Source organism: Petaurus breviceps, unplaced genomic scaffold, assembly GCF_028583685.1.
Source record: "Petaurus breviceps papuanus isolate PSGF00001 unplaced genomic scaffold, PetGlider_PUasm1.0 90701, whole genome shotgun sequence".
Taxonomy (NCBI): domain Eukaryota; kingdom Metazoa; phylum Chordata; class Mammalia; order Diprotodontia; family Petauridae; genus Petaurus; species Petaurus breviceps.
This window is the reverse complement of record NW_027187316.1, coordinates 7,257,602-7,275,150: the sequence shown is the minus strand read 5'-3', so window position 1 is coordinate 7,275,150 and position 17,549 is coordinate 7,257,602. Positions and strand designations below refer to the sequence as shown.

Below are 17,549 nucleotides of genomic sequence, written 5' to 3'. Positions count from 1 at the left end.
GCCCCATACAAGCTCCGCCAATAGCCACGCCCTTTGCTAGGAAAGCCCAACTCCAGGAACGCCCCGCCCCAGGTACGCCACGCCCCAGCCTCACGACACTCCCCGTCCCACCTAGGCTCCGCCCTCAGGACGCCCAGAAACACCCTACAAAAGAATGGCAGGGCTCCCAGGAATACGCTGGGAACACCTAGGCTCCTAGGAACACCCTGTCCTAAGCAACACAATATTTATCGAACAACTGCTCTGTGTGCTGTGGAAGATACAGAATGTAGATGAGATGGAGGTCTCTACTTCTCATGCAGCTTGCTTGCAAGCTCATTGAGGGGTATGGATTGTGTCTTTCTTTGTACTGATATCCCTAGCGCCCAGTACAGTACTTGGCATAAAGCAGGAGCTTAATAAAAGTGCTCGTTGATTAATTGATGATATGAGAATAAGACATCAAAGCAAATGTGAAGGGTGGAGGTGATTCAATAAATCTATCAGCATTCCTTAACAAGATTAAATCAAACCTCAGTCAACCAGTCAAACCAGGTGGAAATGTTCTAGATTTCCTTGAAGCTGGGAATGTTGTTCTCTTCCCCAGGAAGGACTCCCTTCCTTCATCATTCCAAACAGATTCTTAGCCTGAGGAAAAAGGGACTCTAGTCTTTCACATCTCTGCTCCTGCTTCCCTCCTTTACTGTAGTAGGCTTTACTGTACTCTACTGAGGCATCGTGGACACAGGCAATTTAACACTTAAAGACATTTGCTCTAGTTGGCCACTTTGGATAAGCAATAATCCTTTCATATCGAAGGTTACATCACAGCCCTGGAGAGGATCACCTGTGATTGTATGTACTAAACCTGTTCTTAATCCACTCCAGAGCCCAGGCCTCAGTCTTTTTATTTGTTCACTGGGCAAACTTTATTAAATATTTGTGTACAGAACACTGTGCTTAGAAATAGAGGAGACACAAAGATCAAATAAGAGGTAGTTCCTGATCTCTCTGAGACTATATTGATTTACTTAGATGTTTATGAAGAGTCTATAAGTAAGGTCCTGCCTTCAATGAGTAAACCAACCTTCCTCTCCTCAATCTAGAGTGGGAAACTTGAACAGTTCCCCATATTTTTTCCTTTGTCACCCCCTCTTCCTGTTTCTTCCCACCTCCTCCTCCATTCTTCTCTAGTCTGATAGTTTTGAGATTTGGGGACATGAATCTAGTTGGAGGTGGGGGAAACTTGTGTTTTAGACAACAGTTCTCAAAATAGTATCCATAAGGGGATGCCCCCACTTTACTCCCCTGGGACTTCTTCCCCCAATATCACGAGTATATATCTGCTTGTATTTTCCTAACATGCATTTTTCCCCAGTTGATAGGTCTCTACACAAGTAAGCATAAAAACGAATCATTCAAAAACTGTAATACACTCGAATAAAGATATGTGAGAAGAAACTCCCAACATACCCCTCTATGGAGGTGGGAGGTCCACAGGTGGTACACATATTTTTGCATTGCACATATTTTTGGACTTTCTCAATGTATTAATCAGTTATGCAGACTTTTTTTCCTCTCAAAAACAAACAAAAAATGAACACTATTTATTCTGTGGGATAGCCCTTGGGGAGAGGGAGGGATACTTGAGATACTATAATGATGTAAGATATAAAAAAAATATAAATAAAAAGAATAAAAAATATAAAAAAATTAAAAAACTGTAATATCTACATCCCAAAAGAAAGAAAATGCCTTAAAGTGGTTAGCTTTTTTTAAATTCTCAGAGAGATGCCTGTATACATATATTCTCTCTCTCTCTCTCTCTCTCTCTCTCTGGCTGTGTACTAAGAAGTTTGAAAAGACCTACTTTAAAAAGGCTATTTATCTTAACGAGGATGGGGGAGGAAACTGAGGCTCTGAGCAGGGTCCTACTAGGACAAGAAGCCAGAGGTTTGTACAGGTGGCATTATATAGGGAGGGGATAATGCTTCCTCCTCATTGTGGATCCAGAAATCACCAGCTCCTGCCCCCTTCTGGCTCTTGTGAGAAGGCTGTCCTAGCAGAGGGCAAATGAGGAACGTTGATGGGCCACACTTTTCCCTCCAAGGCTGAGGCTCATCCTGTTGTAAAATTTTCCCTCCTGGGGCCTACTTGTCTTATTTCTGCTACATCTGAAGAACTCTTTTCCTCAGCCACCTCCCCCATACTGTTATCCTCACCAGGGGGTGGGAAATCTTCAGCCTTGAGGCCACATGTGCCCCTCTAGGTCCTCAAGTGCAGGTCTTCATCTTCATAAGTTTGGATTTGGTCAAAGGGCCGTCCTTGAAGACCTAGAGGGCCACATGTGGCCTTGAGGTTGAAGGTTCCCCACCCCTATTAAATCCATCTCAGTCTGAGCTCTCCTTAGACCCTGAAATTCACTATTATTATTATTATTTGCTTTTTGGAGGGGGGAAGGTTGGGCAATTGAAGTTAAGTGAATTGCCCAAGGTCACACGGCTAGTAACTGTTAAAAGTGTCTGTGGTCAGACTTGAACTCAGGTACCCCTGACGCCAGGGACGGTGCTCTATTCACTGCCCCTCACTATTATTTTTTAAAATTTCCATTTCATCCTAGATTTTTTCTCTTCCACATACATTTCTCCTATCTTCTGACACTCATTGAAACCTTGTTTCTTCATTTAGAGAATTACTTTTTTACTGATACTCTTTTTATACCATCTTAATTTCCAAACATATGCCTCTTCCCTCCTTCCCTAGGGCTTCATTCCTCATAACAAAGATTTTTGAAATCCCCAAAGTTAATCAAACTAACACACTGATCTTTGTCTGACAGTATATGAATTATTCCACACAATATTCCCCTGCTTCTGCATAGAAAGAAAGAAGGTTCTATCTTTTTTCCTAAAGATATCACAATTCTTGGTACCCTCTCTGTTGCTGGCTTCTTCATCCCTTGAATACTCTGACACACAGTGTCAACAGGGAAACTGGCATACTTCTATCTCTCCACTGCCATTTTCAGACCTTGCCTCTCTTATCAGTAGGCAATTACCTTTAATATTAATTCCACCTATCCCAAATTCTTGTTGGAGTCATCTATGGATCACCAAGTTACTTTTCCCTCCCTCCTCAAGAAGCCTAACTCACAGACTTTATCCCCCTACCTTTGCCTGTCTTCTTCAAACATGCTGACCTCTCACTTCCTCAACCCCCTCAGCTCCCACGGCCTCTTTCTCTAGATTACTTCAATTACTCTCAGGAGTGAATCTCCTCAGACCCTTCCCCCAACTGAATTTGCTCCAGGAGCCAGAATTCTTCTAATGCCTCTGCACAGAATTCTGAGTGAGGGGCAAGGGGAAATAATGCCTCAGTTCCCCCCAGTTTAGTACCCTCCTCCAGGTGCTTAGCCATTTCTCTAGAATGGAGCTTCCATTCCCAGTGCTTCTATTCTTATCACTCAGCTCCAATCCCTTACAGTTAGTATCATCCCCCAAACTTGGACCCCATCTCTAGCTTTTAACCTCAACTCAGCCCCTATCACCACCACTTGGCTACCCTCCTGTAATGGAAATGCAAATTTAAACATTTTCCCTGCCCCTAAGCCCTTTGATAGGCTTAAGAGACTCTGAGAACCTTCCTTGATTTAAAAATATACTCTGCCCGATAATAGGCTGAATGTGGTCACATGGATCCTGTGGCAGGAGTGTTGGTTTTCAGGAATGCCCACACCTTGATGCTGTGTGATGGGGCAGTGGGTCAAGAGGGTGGTTACATTCTCTGACCCAGGAGAAAGTTATATAATTCCTGATGTGAGGCTTTGTTTTGGGGCTCACTTTGAGAAGTGTTGTGTGACTTAACCAGATGAGACTCTGGGCAGCTGTTGAGCCACCCCCCTCCCCCCCCTTTGCAAACCCAGATGTTGATGCTTCCCTTTCTGGTAACTGATTTGGTATGGATGTAATGGTTGGACAGTTTGGAAGCCTGTCTGCTTGATCTTTTTCTCTGTCTTGTAACTTCTGTCTGTATACCCTGAATTTCGGGGTGCTGACCTTTTCCCCCTAAACTAGGTAAATCATATATATATCTATCTATATCTATATCTATATCTATATCTATATATATATGATTGATTAAAGTAAGCTTGTCAACCCATTTTGAGTTACTTTCCTTTAGAAAAGCAGATCTAAGAACCCGTCCTGGCAGCCACCCTGGGGATGCTGGGGTGCTTGCTGCTATACCTATTCCAGTATGTATCTTATATTCTCAGTGCTTGGCTTCATTCCAGCATTTAGCACACTCCCCTCAGCACTCAGCCTCCTTTCTTTATCCCTGAAACTAGGGACATTTTAGATTGATCTTACTAGATTTATAGTCTTTCTAGATTAGAAATGCTCAACTACTGTCATAACTGTAGTACTAGAAATCTGCCTCTTCCCTTTCTTCTTTTTATGCTCCTTATCTCTAGGAATTATCCCTCTGGGGGATGGCCCCCTCCTGGCAAACCCTGACCCAACCCTTCTTTCATCCACAGTGAGAAGAAAACCAATCAACAGACTTTCATTAAGCACCTACCATCGGGTAGACTTTGTGCTAGGTAAATGAAGATGCAAAGAGAGCAGTCACTTAACTCAAGGATCTTACAATTCTACTGGGGAGACAGTATATATAAAAGCAAGCACATAGATCATATATCCACAAAATAAATCAAAGGCATTTTTGGGAGGAATCAAGAAAGCTGGTATGTAGAAGGTATATAAATTGCTTTTACCTTACTCCCCTGGTGTGATTTCTCCCCTATCATTCTAATTGGGGCTAGGAATTATGCAGTATATAGAGGGGATCCTCATGCATGAATAAACTTTGGTATGGATTAAGGCTGTGGTGTGAAGCACATCAGAGATCAGAACTCATCATAAGATGTTTCCTTATAAGATCAAAGAAAAATTATGAGTGAATGGAGGACTGGCTCCCCTGCCTGATGCCATATTCTATTAAAGTTGGAAGAATGGCCCCATTCCTATGGGGTAAGGAGGGGGAGGCGATGATAGCTTAAGATGACTTTGTATAAATGTACATCTTTTTAATGCCAGGAAATCCTGTTCTCTGTAGTGAAGAGGTATTTGTTTTGTGATAATTCAAGTAAAGGCCCAAAGCTTCTGGTGGATAGTAACATATGGGGAATATATTTTTAAAATCTTGCCAGGAGTATACAAATGTATCACCCCAGTTTCATCCTTGTTGTTATCAATACTTTCCATTTCTATAGCATTTTAGACTTGCCTAGTCACACATCTCAAGTGGAAGAGCTGAGACTCCAGCTCAGGTGTTTTATTCCAATATCATTCTAACCTTTCTATTCCAGTCTGCCTCCCTCCCACTTCCTCCCCCCCAAACACATATACACTGTAGCTGGGAAATTTTAAGACCTCTCCAGGTGTCCAAAGATCCTTGGCCTCTACTGACTGAGACACAGCAACCCAGGACTCAGCGGTGTTCCCTTTCTTCCTTCAAAAGGAATGCATGCATCTAGAGGACAGAAACCAAATACTGGCGCCCTCCGGTAGCCCCATCTCTGACCACATGAGGTCAGCATAGAGCCACACTCCGTCTTCCTAGCTCTGAAGCTTTGAATCCCTATAGAAAATCAGTCTAAGGGATCAGTCTTATTAAGCTGAGAGGGTGTCACTTGAGAAGGGGGAGAGAGGAGACCCTTTTCTCGTCATAATATTGGCAGAGAAAGTTTGGCATTGGGGAAGCTTTGATGCTTCCCACAGGAGTCAAATCCCCAGATCTCCGATTTTTCCAGCCCTTTGTACCCTTTTCCTCATTTATTTTCCAGCCCCTTTATCGTCCCCCCCCCCCCCACAATTCCCCCCCCAAACCCATTTACGCTTCTCCTTGAGAAGCATGTTTGTTGTCATGACAACCAGTTGGTCAGCAGGTCCTAGAGGCAGCTCTAACCAGAACCCCCTACTCCATCCTCCTTCCTGAGGCTGTGGGGCCACCGTTTGGGAAAGGCAGAGGAGAGAGTACTCTTGTCTTTTAGGCAGTCAGAAGGTAGAGAACAGGCACCCAGGATGTCTGTCCTTAAGCCATACCCCAACCCTGGACCCCACTGAACTGGAGAAGACAGTAGGGAAGAAGGCAGATGGAGCTATTACTGATGACAAAGATGGAGTTCAAGTATCCTAGAGACTAATATATGAGATAGCCTAGTATATAGGGTTAGAGTCAGAATTGCCCTCCCCAGTTAGACTTGGACAGGCTAGTTCGGACTGAAAGTGGAAAGGTAAAGAGTGAGGTTGTATGTGAGGAAGGATGTCTTTAGAGGTGCTGGGATGAGGGACGTTGGAACAAGGGACCAAAGTTAATCTCTTCCAGCTCCTACACCAGCCCTCCCTCTCCCCCTTCTCTTTAGCCCACAATCTTTCCTATATTTATTACTGGGTCAGGCTAGGCTAAGGGAAGGAGGCTGGGTGAGGTGACCTTGGGAAGGCCAAAGATACCGAGTCAGTCTAAGGCTCTAAAAGGCTGCTTTAATGAAAACTTGATCTCTCTCAGGTAACTGGAAAGGGCCATAGAATGTTAGAGCTGAGAGGGATCTCAGAGACCATCTACTTCAATCCTATCATTTTACAGATAAAGAAACTGAGTCCCATAGCCCTCTAGTGACTAGTCCAAGAGCACTCAGCTACTAAGAGGCTGAATTTGCTCATCATCCAACTCTTCTGATTCAAAATGCTATGCTTTCCACTTCAAGGGAATGAGAGAGGAAGATTGGGGGAGAATAGAAAAGTGAAGACCAGCTTGAACTGTTTGGATACCACCCTTCTTGGTAGTTTCTACTGTCCCCCTGGGCCAGGAACATTCCTGGAGAGCCAGAATGTCTAGGACCTCAAGTGACTCTGAGTTGTTTCCCCCTCATTTCACCTGCCTCCACTCACACCTTGACCTATGGACCCGCAGAGGTGAAGGAGAAACAAGAGGTGTTTGTGTCTATGCTTAGTTGGTCACCCCTATATTAGTACCCAGTGCCAGAGACATGTTCTCTAGGGTGTCTACCTACAATGTGACTTTGGCGTTCTATCCTTTGCCTATAGCGTTCCTCCTAGTCTCCTTTCAATCTGATTCCCAGCCCTCCTCATTTCCATCCCCCCCCTTTTTTTTGCTCCTGGTCTTTATCCATCCAAATATTCAAGAGCTTTTAGAAATATTGGGGAGGAGGGTGACCTCTACCTATCCTCATGGAGACCCACGCCAGTGGGAAGAAGGGTTGCTGCAAAGGAGAAGGCTCTCTCAGACTGGAAGAAGGGGACCAGAGAAAGGAGGCAGGGTTGCCTGGTGCAGAGGAGGATGGGGGTTTGGGATCCCCCTCTGTCGCATCTCCTCTTTGCTAGGGGTAATTATTAGGTGGGACTTTGGGGGAGGCGGAGTTGGGGGGGCGGAGGCGGGGCTCAGCTGCGCTGGGAGGAAGAGGGGGGGCGCACTGGCTCGGGCTCCCGGCTCAGACAAAAGGCGGCGGCGGGAGCGGGAGGGAGGCGGAGCGGCGCCGGGAGGGCCTCAAGGTGACACTTGCCCCCGGTCCCGGTCCCTCCGCCCTGGTCCAGCTCTCCCAGTCCTTACCCTCCGTCCCACCCCACACCCCCCAGTGCCTTTCCCTCCCCAACCCGGCCTCTCCAACCCCAGAACCCTCCACCGGCTCCCTCTCCACCCCCCGCGGGGGGGTGGGGAGCAGCCAGGGCCCCGCCCCCTCCCGCCCCCCTTCCCCCTACCTCCAGGCCAGCACAGGATGCCCCCGGCCCCCGGTGGCCCCCAGGGAGGCTCCGAGCTCCGCGCCCCCCACCCTGCGCCATGTCTCCCCCCGGCTCGGCTGCAGGAGAGAGCGGCAGCGGCGGCGGCTGCGGCGGTGGCGGCCCCGGGCCCCTGGAGGAGGCGGCGGCGGCGGCGGAGGGCACCGCCCGAGAGGAGGTGAGGACCATCCCCGTGCCCCCTGCTTCCCCAGCACACCTCCTTTCGCATTCTCTGAGGAAGCACGTCCAAGTCCCTCTCCACCTCTCCCACCCCAAGTCCTTCCACTCCCCCATAGAGTTTAGCCGTGGTCCAGAATACCACTTCTCCCCCCCCCCCCCCCCCCCCCCCCCCTCCCCTCCCCCCTCTCCAGTCCCACCAGAGAAACCCTGCCCAGTTGCCCCTCCCCCTCCCCAGGACCCCCCCCCCCAGCGCGGCCCTCTCCGGTCCCCCCCCCCCCCCACTTCCCCTCAGCCCGGCCGGCTGCAGCCGCAGCCCTGCACATCCGCGCCCCCCCTTCCCCATCCCCCCTCCAGAACTGTCCGTGGTATTGAGAAGGGGGCAGAGGCAAGGGGCGGGGCTCGGGGGGGGGGTCCTGGGGAGGGGGAGGGGCAACTGGGCAGGGTTTCTCTGGTGGGACTGGAGAACAGGGAGTGGAAAGTGTCTGTGTGTTTTGGGTGGGGGACAGGTGGGTAATCTGGAGTTGGTGATTCCATCCAGGAAGGGAAGGGGCAGAGGGTCCATGGCAGTGGAAGGAAGATTGTAAGGGTGTGTAGTGGAGAGGGAGTCCATGTACTGGGGAACTCCGTTAGGTAACAGGTTACCTTGGACAGTGCTACGGAGGGAAGGAGACATAAAAGATGAAGACTGAAGATTCCCTCCTGATCTCATGTAGGAGTCATTAAAATTATATATGAGAGAGCAGGCAGCTCTCCTTCCCAATGTTCCCATTGCCCTGGGGACAGACAGCTTCTTTACAAACCTCAGTACTGGGTCTATGAGTTCTAGGCCAGGTCACTAGGAGTGGGGGAAGGGATAAGTCCTACAATTACGGTTGGGGTCAAGGGAGATGAAGGGGTCAAGAAATATCCCTTTCCAATGTCTAATTCACAATCACTAGCTTGATGAGACAAAACACAGGCAGAAACAGACACACCCACAATAGCCCCCACCTTCCCAGACACAAGCATGTTAATTCTTGCACATACATACACTGATGGACACACATGCATAGATTTGTACACAACCACGAAGACTCACTTGCCAATATAATTATGAACTTAGGCACAAAACATGCATCCAACCCTCTTGAGAATATATGGTCCATAAACATACATGCACATGCATACATACATACAAACATACATAGTTATGCACAGATGCTCACTCATACTTTTCCCATGTCCAGATCTTTTTTCTAATTTCAGGCATGAGCTCTTCCTCATTCCAGATTTTGCCTAAATTTATGCCACCCTTTCTGAATCCTTCTATACCATCCCCTTTTCATACTCTCCTTGGCTCTTCCTATTTTCCCTGGAATGTCCCTTCTTCTTCTGACCCTTTCTAAATTCCCTCCTCTTCTCTCTCCTCCATTAGCTAGAACTTCAGGATCATACTAGGAAGCCAAATGAGGGAGGGAGAATCCCAGCAAAAATAAGAATTAAGATTAGATATCAGGAAGAACTACCTAATAATGAGGGATGGAAGACCCTAAGCATAAGATGAACTTTAGTTTAAGCAATCATTCTCCTACACGGTAATGAAAGAGGCAAAAATCCTTCATTTATTCAATTCAGCAAATGTTTTCTAAGCATCTACAGTTTTGTGTCCTCACCCTGATAGGTACTGGACATACAAAGATGAAATCCCAGTCCTGTGCTCAAGGGGTTTGCATTCTAATAGATGGGAAAGGATGTGTGCACAACTAAGCATAATGATTCAAGGCAAAAATGTGGTTAATGAAAAGGACAGATCCAGATAAGTTTTGATGAGAAATTCTGAGGAGAGAACATCTCCAACATTGAAGAAAAGGGGTATTGGGGAAGATGTAGAGAGAATTGTTAGTATGGGGAGTAGTACCAGAGTTGGGCCTTTAAGGGAGGAATTTCAAAGCAGAAGGCTAGACAGGTCCATTCTAGGTATAGGGCACAGCATGACTAAAAGGATGAGAAGTGGAGAACAGGACAAACACCTGGAAAAGGAATGTGTCACCTGCACTGGCTACTTCTCAGTGCTCTCTTTGGGTTTCCTAGTTTTCTGGGCTCCAGTTCCACTCCTTTGTCTGTGTTCTTATTCTCTGGGGCTCTCATTTGCCTTGGGACCCCAAGCTTTCTTCCTCTTGCTGTAAATTCAAAGACAGTATTGGTAAAAAGTATACAGGGGAAGAGAGAAGGTTAAAAGAAAAGGGCCTAAGAGAGGAAATAAGATTTGAAAAGGGAAGTGTTTACTATCACCTACTATTTTCATTACCTACTAGTATAGAGTGTAGCTTCGATCACTGGCCCTTCCCTGCTCCCCAGTGCTGAGGACTCAACTATATAAGCTGAGGATTTGGGGTTGGGTGGGAGAAGCACACTTAGAAAGGTATATACCTAGAACAGGGCTGAACTATTTGGTGTGTGTGTGTGTGTGTGTGTGTGTGTGTGTATAATGGAGCAGTAGGATTTTCCCTTTTCCATTCCTCTTCTTCAGTCTGGGGCACCTGGAAGGGCATGGGCATGGTGCCCATGCTGGAGTGGGGAGAACACCAAGGAAGGCATTGCTAATTATTTCTCTTCTGTTTTTTTCCTTCTTTCTCCTGCCTCTCCCATTTCATCTTCTTTGTCTGCCTTTTTTTTTTTTTTTGGCCTTTGTCTGTTTTTGCTATTCTCTCTCCTCCTGCCTGTTTTTTTTTTTTGTGTGTGTTTCTTTTTGCTGATGTTTCTTTGATTTATTTCTCTGTGTGTGACTTTGTTTCTGACTTCTTGGTCTGTTTCTCTTCTTATCTCACTATTGCCATCTCCTCCTTTCCATTTCTGTACCTTTCCCTGTGTCTTTATCTCTCTCTTTCCCTGGACTCTTCTCCCTTTCTGAACTGTTTGCTTTCTTTACTGTTGCTGTTTCTCTCTTCTCTATATTTTTCTTTTTTTTTACCTCTATGTCGCTATTTTTTGGGGGGAGGGGTATCTTTTTCTTCCTCTTCTCTCTGTATTTGTCTCCTGCCTTTTTTGTTTTCAATTGGTTATTTCTGTGTTCTTTCATTCCTCCCTTTTCTCTTCTTCGCCACCCCCCCCCCCACCCTTGAGCAGCAGCGCCCAGTGCAGCCCTCCTTCACCAAGTCCCTCTGCCGTGAGTCGCACTGGAAGTGCCTGTTGCTATCGCTGCTCATGTACGGCTGCTTGGGGGCCGTGGCCTGGTGCCATGTCACTACGGTGACTCGCCTCACCTTCAGCAGCGCTTACCAGGGCAACAGCCTCATGTACCACGACAGTCCCTGCTCCAATGGCTATGTCTACATCCCTCTGGCCTTTCTGCTCATGCTCTACGCTGTCTACCTCGTGGAATGCTGGCACTGCCAAGCCCGCCACGAGCTGCAGTACCGCGTGGATGTGGGCAGTGTTCGGGAGCGAGTGGGTCGCATGCAGCAGGCCACGCCATGCATCTGGTGGAAGGCCATCAGCTACCACTATGTCCGCCGCACCCGACAGGTCACCCGGTACCGAAATGGGGACGCCTATACCACCACGCAGGTAAGGGATCTGGTCAGGGCCATGGGCCTAAAGGGACTCAGGGGGAGGAGGCTGATAAACGTGAGGGAATGAAAGGTCACTATTTAGGTGGGGAGGGGAGTAATGGAGAACAAAAAGGTGATGGGGAGGAAAGAAATCTGGGAGGAGTGAGCACTGGATGTAGTGACAGTGCATGCCCTATCAGAGCGACTGAGAGCCTTCCCCCTGAGGATTTCCCCCTCCTAGGACATTTTGAGGGTTACAAAAAAGGAGAAGACACTACTGTTCTCCTGGGTAGACTTTGCAGTCTGATGAGGGAGTCCCTACCCTCGGAGGGCCGCCAATCTTAGGGGGAAGACATATTTTATCCTGTGGAAACTCAGAAGTTCAAGTTCAAGCATCATTTGTTAGGGAACTGCAGTGTGCCAGATGCCCTGCTAGGTACTGCAGATAAAAAGTGACACAGTTCCTTCCCTCAGTGGGCTGACATTCCCAGTCTACTGCCTTCTGAGAGTTCCTTTTTTGATAGTGAATTATTGCCCTTCGAGGAGACCTAATCTGATTAGGAGACATGGAGACATTAGAAAGTACCCAGTCTAATGGAGGGAGACTGTCCCTACAATTCAGATGCTCCTGTTCTCATGTGGTGAGGCGTACTGAGGGATCTTCTGATTTGAAAGACAAGACACAGTCACCCACCATAACTCCCCAGAGTTCACTATCTAGTTGCAGAGAGAACACACCCCCCCAAAACCTCAAAAACTTATTCGCCCTTAAAAGGCAGGGAAAGGAGGTAATACATGCAAACTTCGGTGCGTTAAACTCTGAAGGGATTCCCTGTGTAGAGACCAGAATGTATCGGGCTTAGTCAGGAAAGTCTTTCAGGGATGGAGTTTGGTTCAGTCTGGAGGAAAGCAGTGGAGAGGTCATTGAAGGGCAGGGTTAAGGATGGGGAACAGTTATGTCACGAGTACAGGGACGGGAAGCAAATTAGTTTGGTCTCACTGAAGAGCTCTTGAATATTGTGGGTGTGATAGGAAGGCTGAGGCAGGGCGGGAAGCTGGTGAAGAGCCCTTGACTGCCGGGGTTGGCGAGTTCTAGAGTTTCATAAGGACAGCCCTGTTAGGGACTCATTTACTGCAGGCCCTTGGAGTTGGATAGGGAAATGACGAAGATTTTATATATATATATATATATATATATATATATATGCTCCAGTCTAGATGTAGGAGAAAGCGAAGATTATCAGGTTTATAGAATATCAGAGCTGAAAGGGGTCTCAGGGACCATCTGGTCTCACCTCCTTGTTTTACCTATAAACACCCTAAGTAAGGCTAGATAGGAGAAGTGACTCATGCAGGAAGGAGAATAGATCCTCCAACTTCTGAGCCTCACTTCAATCTTTTCGCCTTCTTCCTTCCTCACCCCGCCCCATGGCTTCAGGTCTACCACGAGCGTGTGAACACCCACGTGGCCGAAGCTGAATTTGACTACGCTCGCTGTGGTGTCCGCGACGTGTCCAAGGCACTGGTGGGGCTGGAGGGCGCGCCGGCCACGCGATTGCGCTTCACCAAGTGCTTCAGCTTCGCCAGCGTGGAGGCAGAGAATGCATACCTGTGCCAGCGCGCACGCTTCTTTGCAGAAAACGAGGGGCTGGACGACTACATGGAAGCGCGCGAGGGTATGCACCTGAAGAACGTGGACTTCCGCGAGTACATGGTGGCCTTCCCCGACCCAACGCGCCCGCCCTGGTACGCCTGCCAGTCTGCCTTCTGGGCAGCCGCCCTGCTCACGCTGTCCTGGCCACTGCGGGTGCTGAGCGAGTACCGCACGGCTTACGCCCATTACCACGTGGAGAAGCTCTTTGGGCTGGAGGGCGGCGGCGGCTCCACCCCGAGCGGGGACGAGTCCCTGCCTCCACTCACCCATCGCCTGCCTCGGGTCAACACGGTGGACAGCACGGAGCTGGAGTGGCACATCCGCTCCAACCAGCAGCTAGTGCCCAGTTATTCCGAGGCCGTGTTGATGGACCTGGCCGGGCTGGGAGCTCGCTGCGGCGGGGGGCCCGGCGGGGGCTACGCGCCGTCTTGCCGCTACGGTGGCGTGGGCGGCTCGGGGGCAGCCGGGGTAGCCCCTTACCGCCGCAGCTGCGAGCACTGCCAGCGCGCCGTCAGCAGCTCGTCCATCTTCTCTCGCAGTGCACTCAGCATCTGCGCCAGTCCCCGAGGCGCGGGTGGGGCCGGTGGTCCAGGGGGCAGCGGGGGCTGTGGCGGGAGTCGTTTCTCCCTGGGTCGCCTCTACGGCTCCCGCCGGAGCTGCCTGTGGAGGAGCCGGAGCGGGAGCGTTAACGACGCCAGCTGCCCCACGGAGCAGACGCGCCTGTCCAGCCAGGCCAGCATGGGCGGCGACGACGACGATGAAGACGATGAAGATGAAGAGGGGGGGCCCCCCCCACCCTACCACGACGCGCTCTACTTTCCCGTGCTCATAGTCCATCGGCAGGAGGGGTGCTTAGGTCACAGCCACCGGCCATTGCACCGCCACGGCTCCTGCGTGGAGACCTCACTGTGACCCTTCCCTCCCCCATCTGTCGAGAAGGGGTGGGCGGCAGAGGGGGAGGTGTCGCAAGGATTGAGGGGACTGGGGGGGCCTTCCCACCACCAACCCTCTCCACGCCAAACTTTGTCCCCTGTTCCCAACCGGGGGAGCCATGGATGTACGAATGACCACAAACAGAAGGGGCACGCTTTGAGGGGGACTGGACAGAACAACACGGCCTGAGATCTTGGCTCTCTTGTACAAAAAGAGTAGGGGTGGTGTGTGCCTATGTATGTATGTATGTATGTATGTATGTATGTATGTATGCTTGGGGGAGAGGGAGAGTGGCCCAGAATTTTCAGAAAAAGTGATTTGGGGGATTCAGAACCATCAAGGCCAAAGCGATTCCTTCTCTGCCCCTAGCCAAATCCTGTGTTCCTAAGGGCATAAAGGGACGCAGCCTCACCTAACCCGGTTTGGGACCCAGCCTTTTACAAGATCTTTCGACTGTTATCTGGGGTCCTATTATCTCCCTCTTCTACATCCCTGCCTCCACCCCTTTTGTCAGCCCACTCCAGGGAAGGGGCAGGCCCTTCTTATAGAGCTGGGGAGAGAAAGATCTTGGGTGGAGGAAAGATACTGGGGGAAGCCTATAAGAAAAGGCTTCCCCTCTTCCCCCACTTCACCTGATTTGTGTTGGGACATGGTGGAAGGGAAGTGTTCCTGATTTAACATTAACCCATTAATTTAAATGGGTCTCTGGATGAGCTCAGCATTCTCAACAGCCCCACTTCAATTCCGTGGAAAATACCGAGATCCTTCCCTCTCTGGCCTCTCTGCCCACCCTCCCAGACCAGTCTCTTTTCTGCTTCTCTGTCCCTCCTTTAAGCTTCCTGTTTATCTTTCTGATCCCAGGAGTCCAGGTTTCCAGAGTGATGACTCTTTTCACAAAGACATTACTGCCTTTGGATCTCTTTCTCTTGTTGCCGAGGTTGCATAGTAGGAAGAGAGAATAAGTGAATTCCTTTCCTAAATTCACTTGGGACTCAGTTTCTCCACCTAGGGCCCAGGTTGTGTACAGCCTTCTGTAGAGGGGAGGCTGAGTGGGTGAGATGAAACACAGGATGCCGGCCAGGAAGGAGGACAGAACAAAGTGACCTGGGCTTAAAGGACCGGATGGGGGGGAGAGTAACCAGGAGAGAGGAGTGGTGTAATTTGGAGGGGAGAACCTGACCAGAATTGAGAGGGGGAGAGTGAGCTTCTCTTTTTGCCCCCCTCCCCCACATTCCCTGAACTGACAGCTTTGTCGTAAGACTAAAATGGAGAAATTCTGGATTCCAATGTTTTGGGGCTTTTAGGGATGTGTTTATACCCCAACCCTCAGCAGCCCTAGCCACATGAGCTTGGGGTCACTGCTGTGTATCCTAGGTTCCCTTAAGGGAGGCAGGAACAAGCCCTGCCCCCATTTTATTCTCCTGCTGTCTGTGGCTTAGCAGCCTTTCATTCCTGCTGCTCCTAAGCTCTATTCACTAACCTGGTCCTTTGGTTCAGAAGGGCCCCAGCACTTCCTCTCTGTCCCTTGTTGTTTCAGCCTGCATGTCTGTGTGCTACCCTCTCCTCCCAACTGTCTATCCCTAGTTCAAGCTCACTTCTGCTCAATTAGTGCAGAAAGGCAAGAGCAATCCAGAGATGAGTTACTATCAAGTCTTGATCTAGAATTTTCCCTTGCTTTCCCTCAGAGGACAGCTAGAAGTAACAATCCCTCCCCCACCTTGGGCCCAGCAATGTCAGTGCCCCCTCATTGTGGCCTCCACCTATGCAACATCATCTCTGTCCCCACATCCCTCCTCTCTGGGGGTTTGGGGAAGGACAGATTTAAGAGGCACTGCTTCTGAGCTGTTTTTCAAGGTGTTAGGGCCTGGCTCTGATCAGCTTGGTGTACATGTGTACGCCTGTGTGTTTGTGTGTGTGTGAAGGGCTGAGCTAGCTAGGTTGAGGGAGGCTGTGGGAAGTTGGTACCAGAATGTCCACTAGGTTCCTATGGGAACTCTTCTCCCCATCTCTTCCCCTACTGTACAACTAACACTCAACTGACTGCCTTCCTGAGTCTGTACCCTCTCTCCCCATTTTGTCTGTGGACTGGTCTAAGCCATCTCTTCACTCCACCTAAGAGGCACCTGTCCGATTTAGGTAGCAAGGCAGGAGATCCCCTTCCCACTTCATGGCCAGCCCCATCCCCTTCCATGTTGCTCCTCCTACTGTCAACTTGTAAAACATCTTGTTTCTTCATAAGGAAGGAAAACCATTACAGCCCATTGCCCTCAGAAAGGTCCTGAGTGGTTGTGGTGGAAATGCAGAATGCCATTTGTCTGGTCATGAGACAAGTAAAGGGATCAGGGGATCAGGATTTGGACCCCTCATTCCTTACCTGTACTCGCCATCCCTGCCTTGGGTGTCACATATAGACACACACACACACATACACACACACAGAGGCAGACTTAGAGACATGAATCCTTTGGTTCTTGCTTGGTGATTCCACTGATTGGCAGGAGAAATTTAAACCAGTGAAATTAATTAATCTCTAAAATTAAACCTTACACTGAATGTTCTCATTCTTCTGATGAGGAAGTCTGCTAGCAGCGCACACACTTGCACACCCACACATTCACACTCTTGCACAGAGATGGAATCCAACTCACAGTGGCACAGGCACACAGATGGTCCGGGCACCAACAAGCTGTGGGACTCACCCATGCATACTCCCCACTGGTGCTCTGCTAGGCATCGGCTGGATGGCAGGCAGCTCCTGCCAGCCCTCTCCCCAAATACCCTGCCCTCGGGATTTGCCTGACACATTTCCTTTCTGTGGCTTTCTGTCCAGGGAGGGAGCTCTGGGCTTCCAGGACTGGGGGAAAGAGTAATAGGATGGGGAGGATTGTCATTTCTACATTAGTTTCTTTGAAAAATACCAGGAGGGACAGAAGAGGAGAGTTTGTCTGTTTTCCTAGTCCTCTCCACACCCTAGGGCAGGGAGGCAGGGTGGTGGCAACCCTGGGAAGACAGAGGGAGTAGGATGCAGGCATTTACTAGCCACATACTTTGGGGAGCATCTGTACAACTGAGTGTGGTGGGGATGAGGGCTAGGGGTTTTGAGATGGGAGTAGGACAGTGCTCTGTCCATTGGGTGCATCACGCTGTGGCCTTTCTGCTAAGGATCTCCAAGTGAAAAGATTGCACAAACCAAACGTGGAAAAATAAAGTTTCCAGATGACTCACTGACTTCCCTCAACAGCTTGGTACCTCCTTCCTTCCTCCTCAAATCCCTGCCCAGTGCCATATATTCCATTTACAGCCTTTTTGGATAGGCTGCTGGCAGCAAAGTAGGACCTTGGTCTAGATTTAGGGGATAACACTTAAGACTCTCCACCCAGAGATTTTCTCCCTTCTGAACCCTGATCTTCGCTCAGTGGTATCCCTTTCAGTGTGTGTGTGTGTGTGTGTGTGTGTGTGTGTGTGTGTGTGTGTGTG

At 49.2% G+C, this 17,549-nt stretch overlaps 1 protein-coding gene across 1 annotated transcript; it reads left to right on the top strand.

The window, feature by feature from the left end:
• Nucleotides 1-7,750: 7,750 nt before the first annotated feature.
• Nucleotides 7,751-17,344, top strand: TMEM151B (transmembrane protein 151B). Its single transcript, XM_069065848.1, has 3 exons — nt 7,751-7,953; nt 11,061-11,501; nt 12,924-17,344. The coding sequence occupies exons 1-3, from the start codon at nt 7,837-7,839 to the stop codon at nt 14,049-14,051; spliced, it is 1,686 nt and encodes a 561-aa protein (XP_068921949.1). The 5' UTR covers nt 7,751-7,836; the 3' UTR covers nt 14,052-17,344.
• The last annotated feature ends 205 nt before the right edge of the window (nt 17,345-17,549 follow it).

Coding starts and splice junctions, on each gene's coding strand:
- TMEM151B (XM_069065848.1), top strand. CDS start 7,837: ATGTCTCCCCCCGGCTCGGCTGCAGGAGAGAGCGGCAGCGGCGGCGGC. Junction 7,954..11,060: donor AGGGCACCGCCCGAGAGGAG/GTGAGGACCATC, acceptor ACCCTTGAGCAG/CAGCGCCCAGTGCAGCCCTC. Junction 11,502..12,923: donor ACGCCTATACCACCACGCAG/GTAAGGGATCTG, acceptor CCATGGCTTCAG/GTCTACCACGAGCGTGTGAA.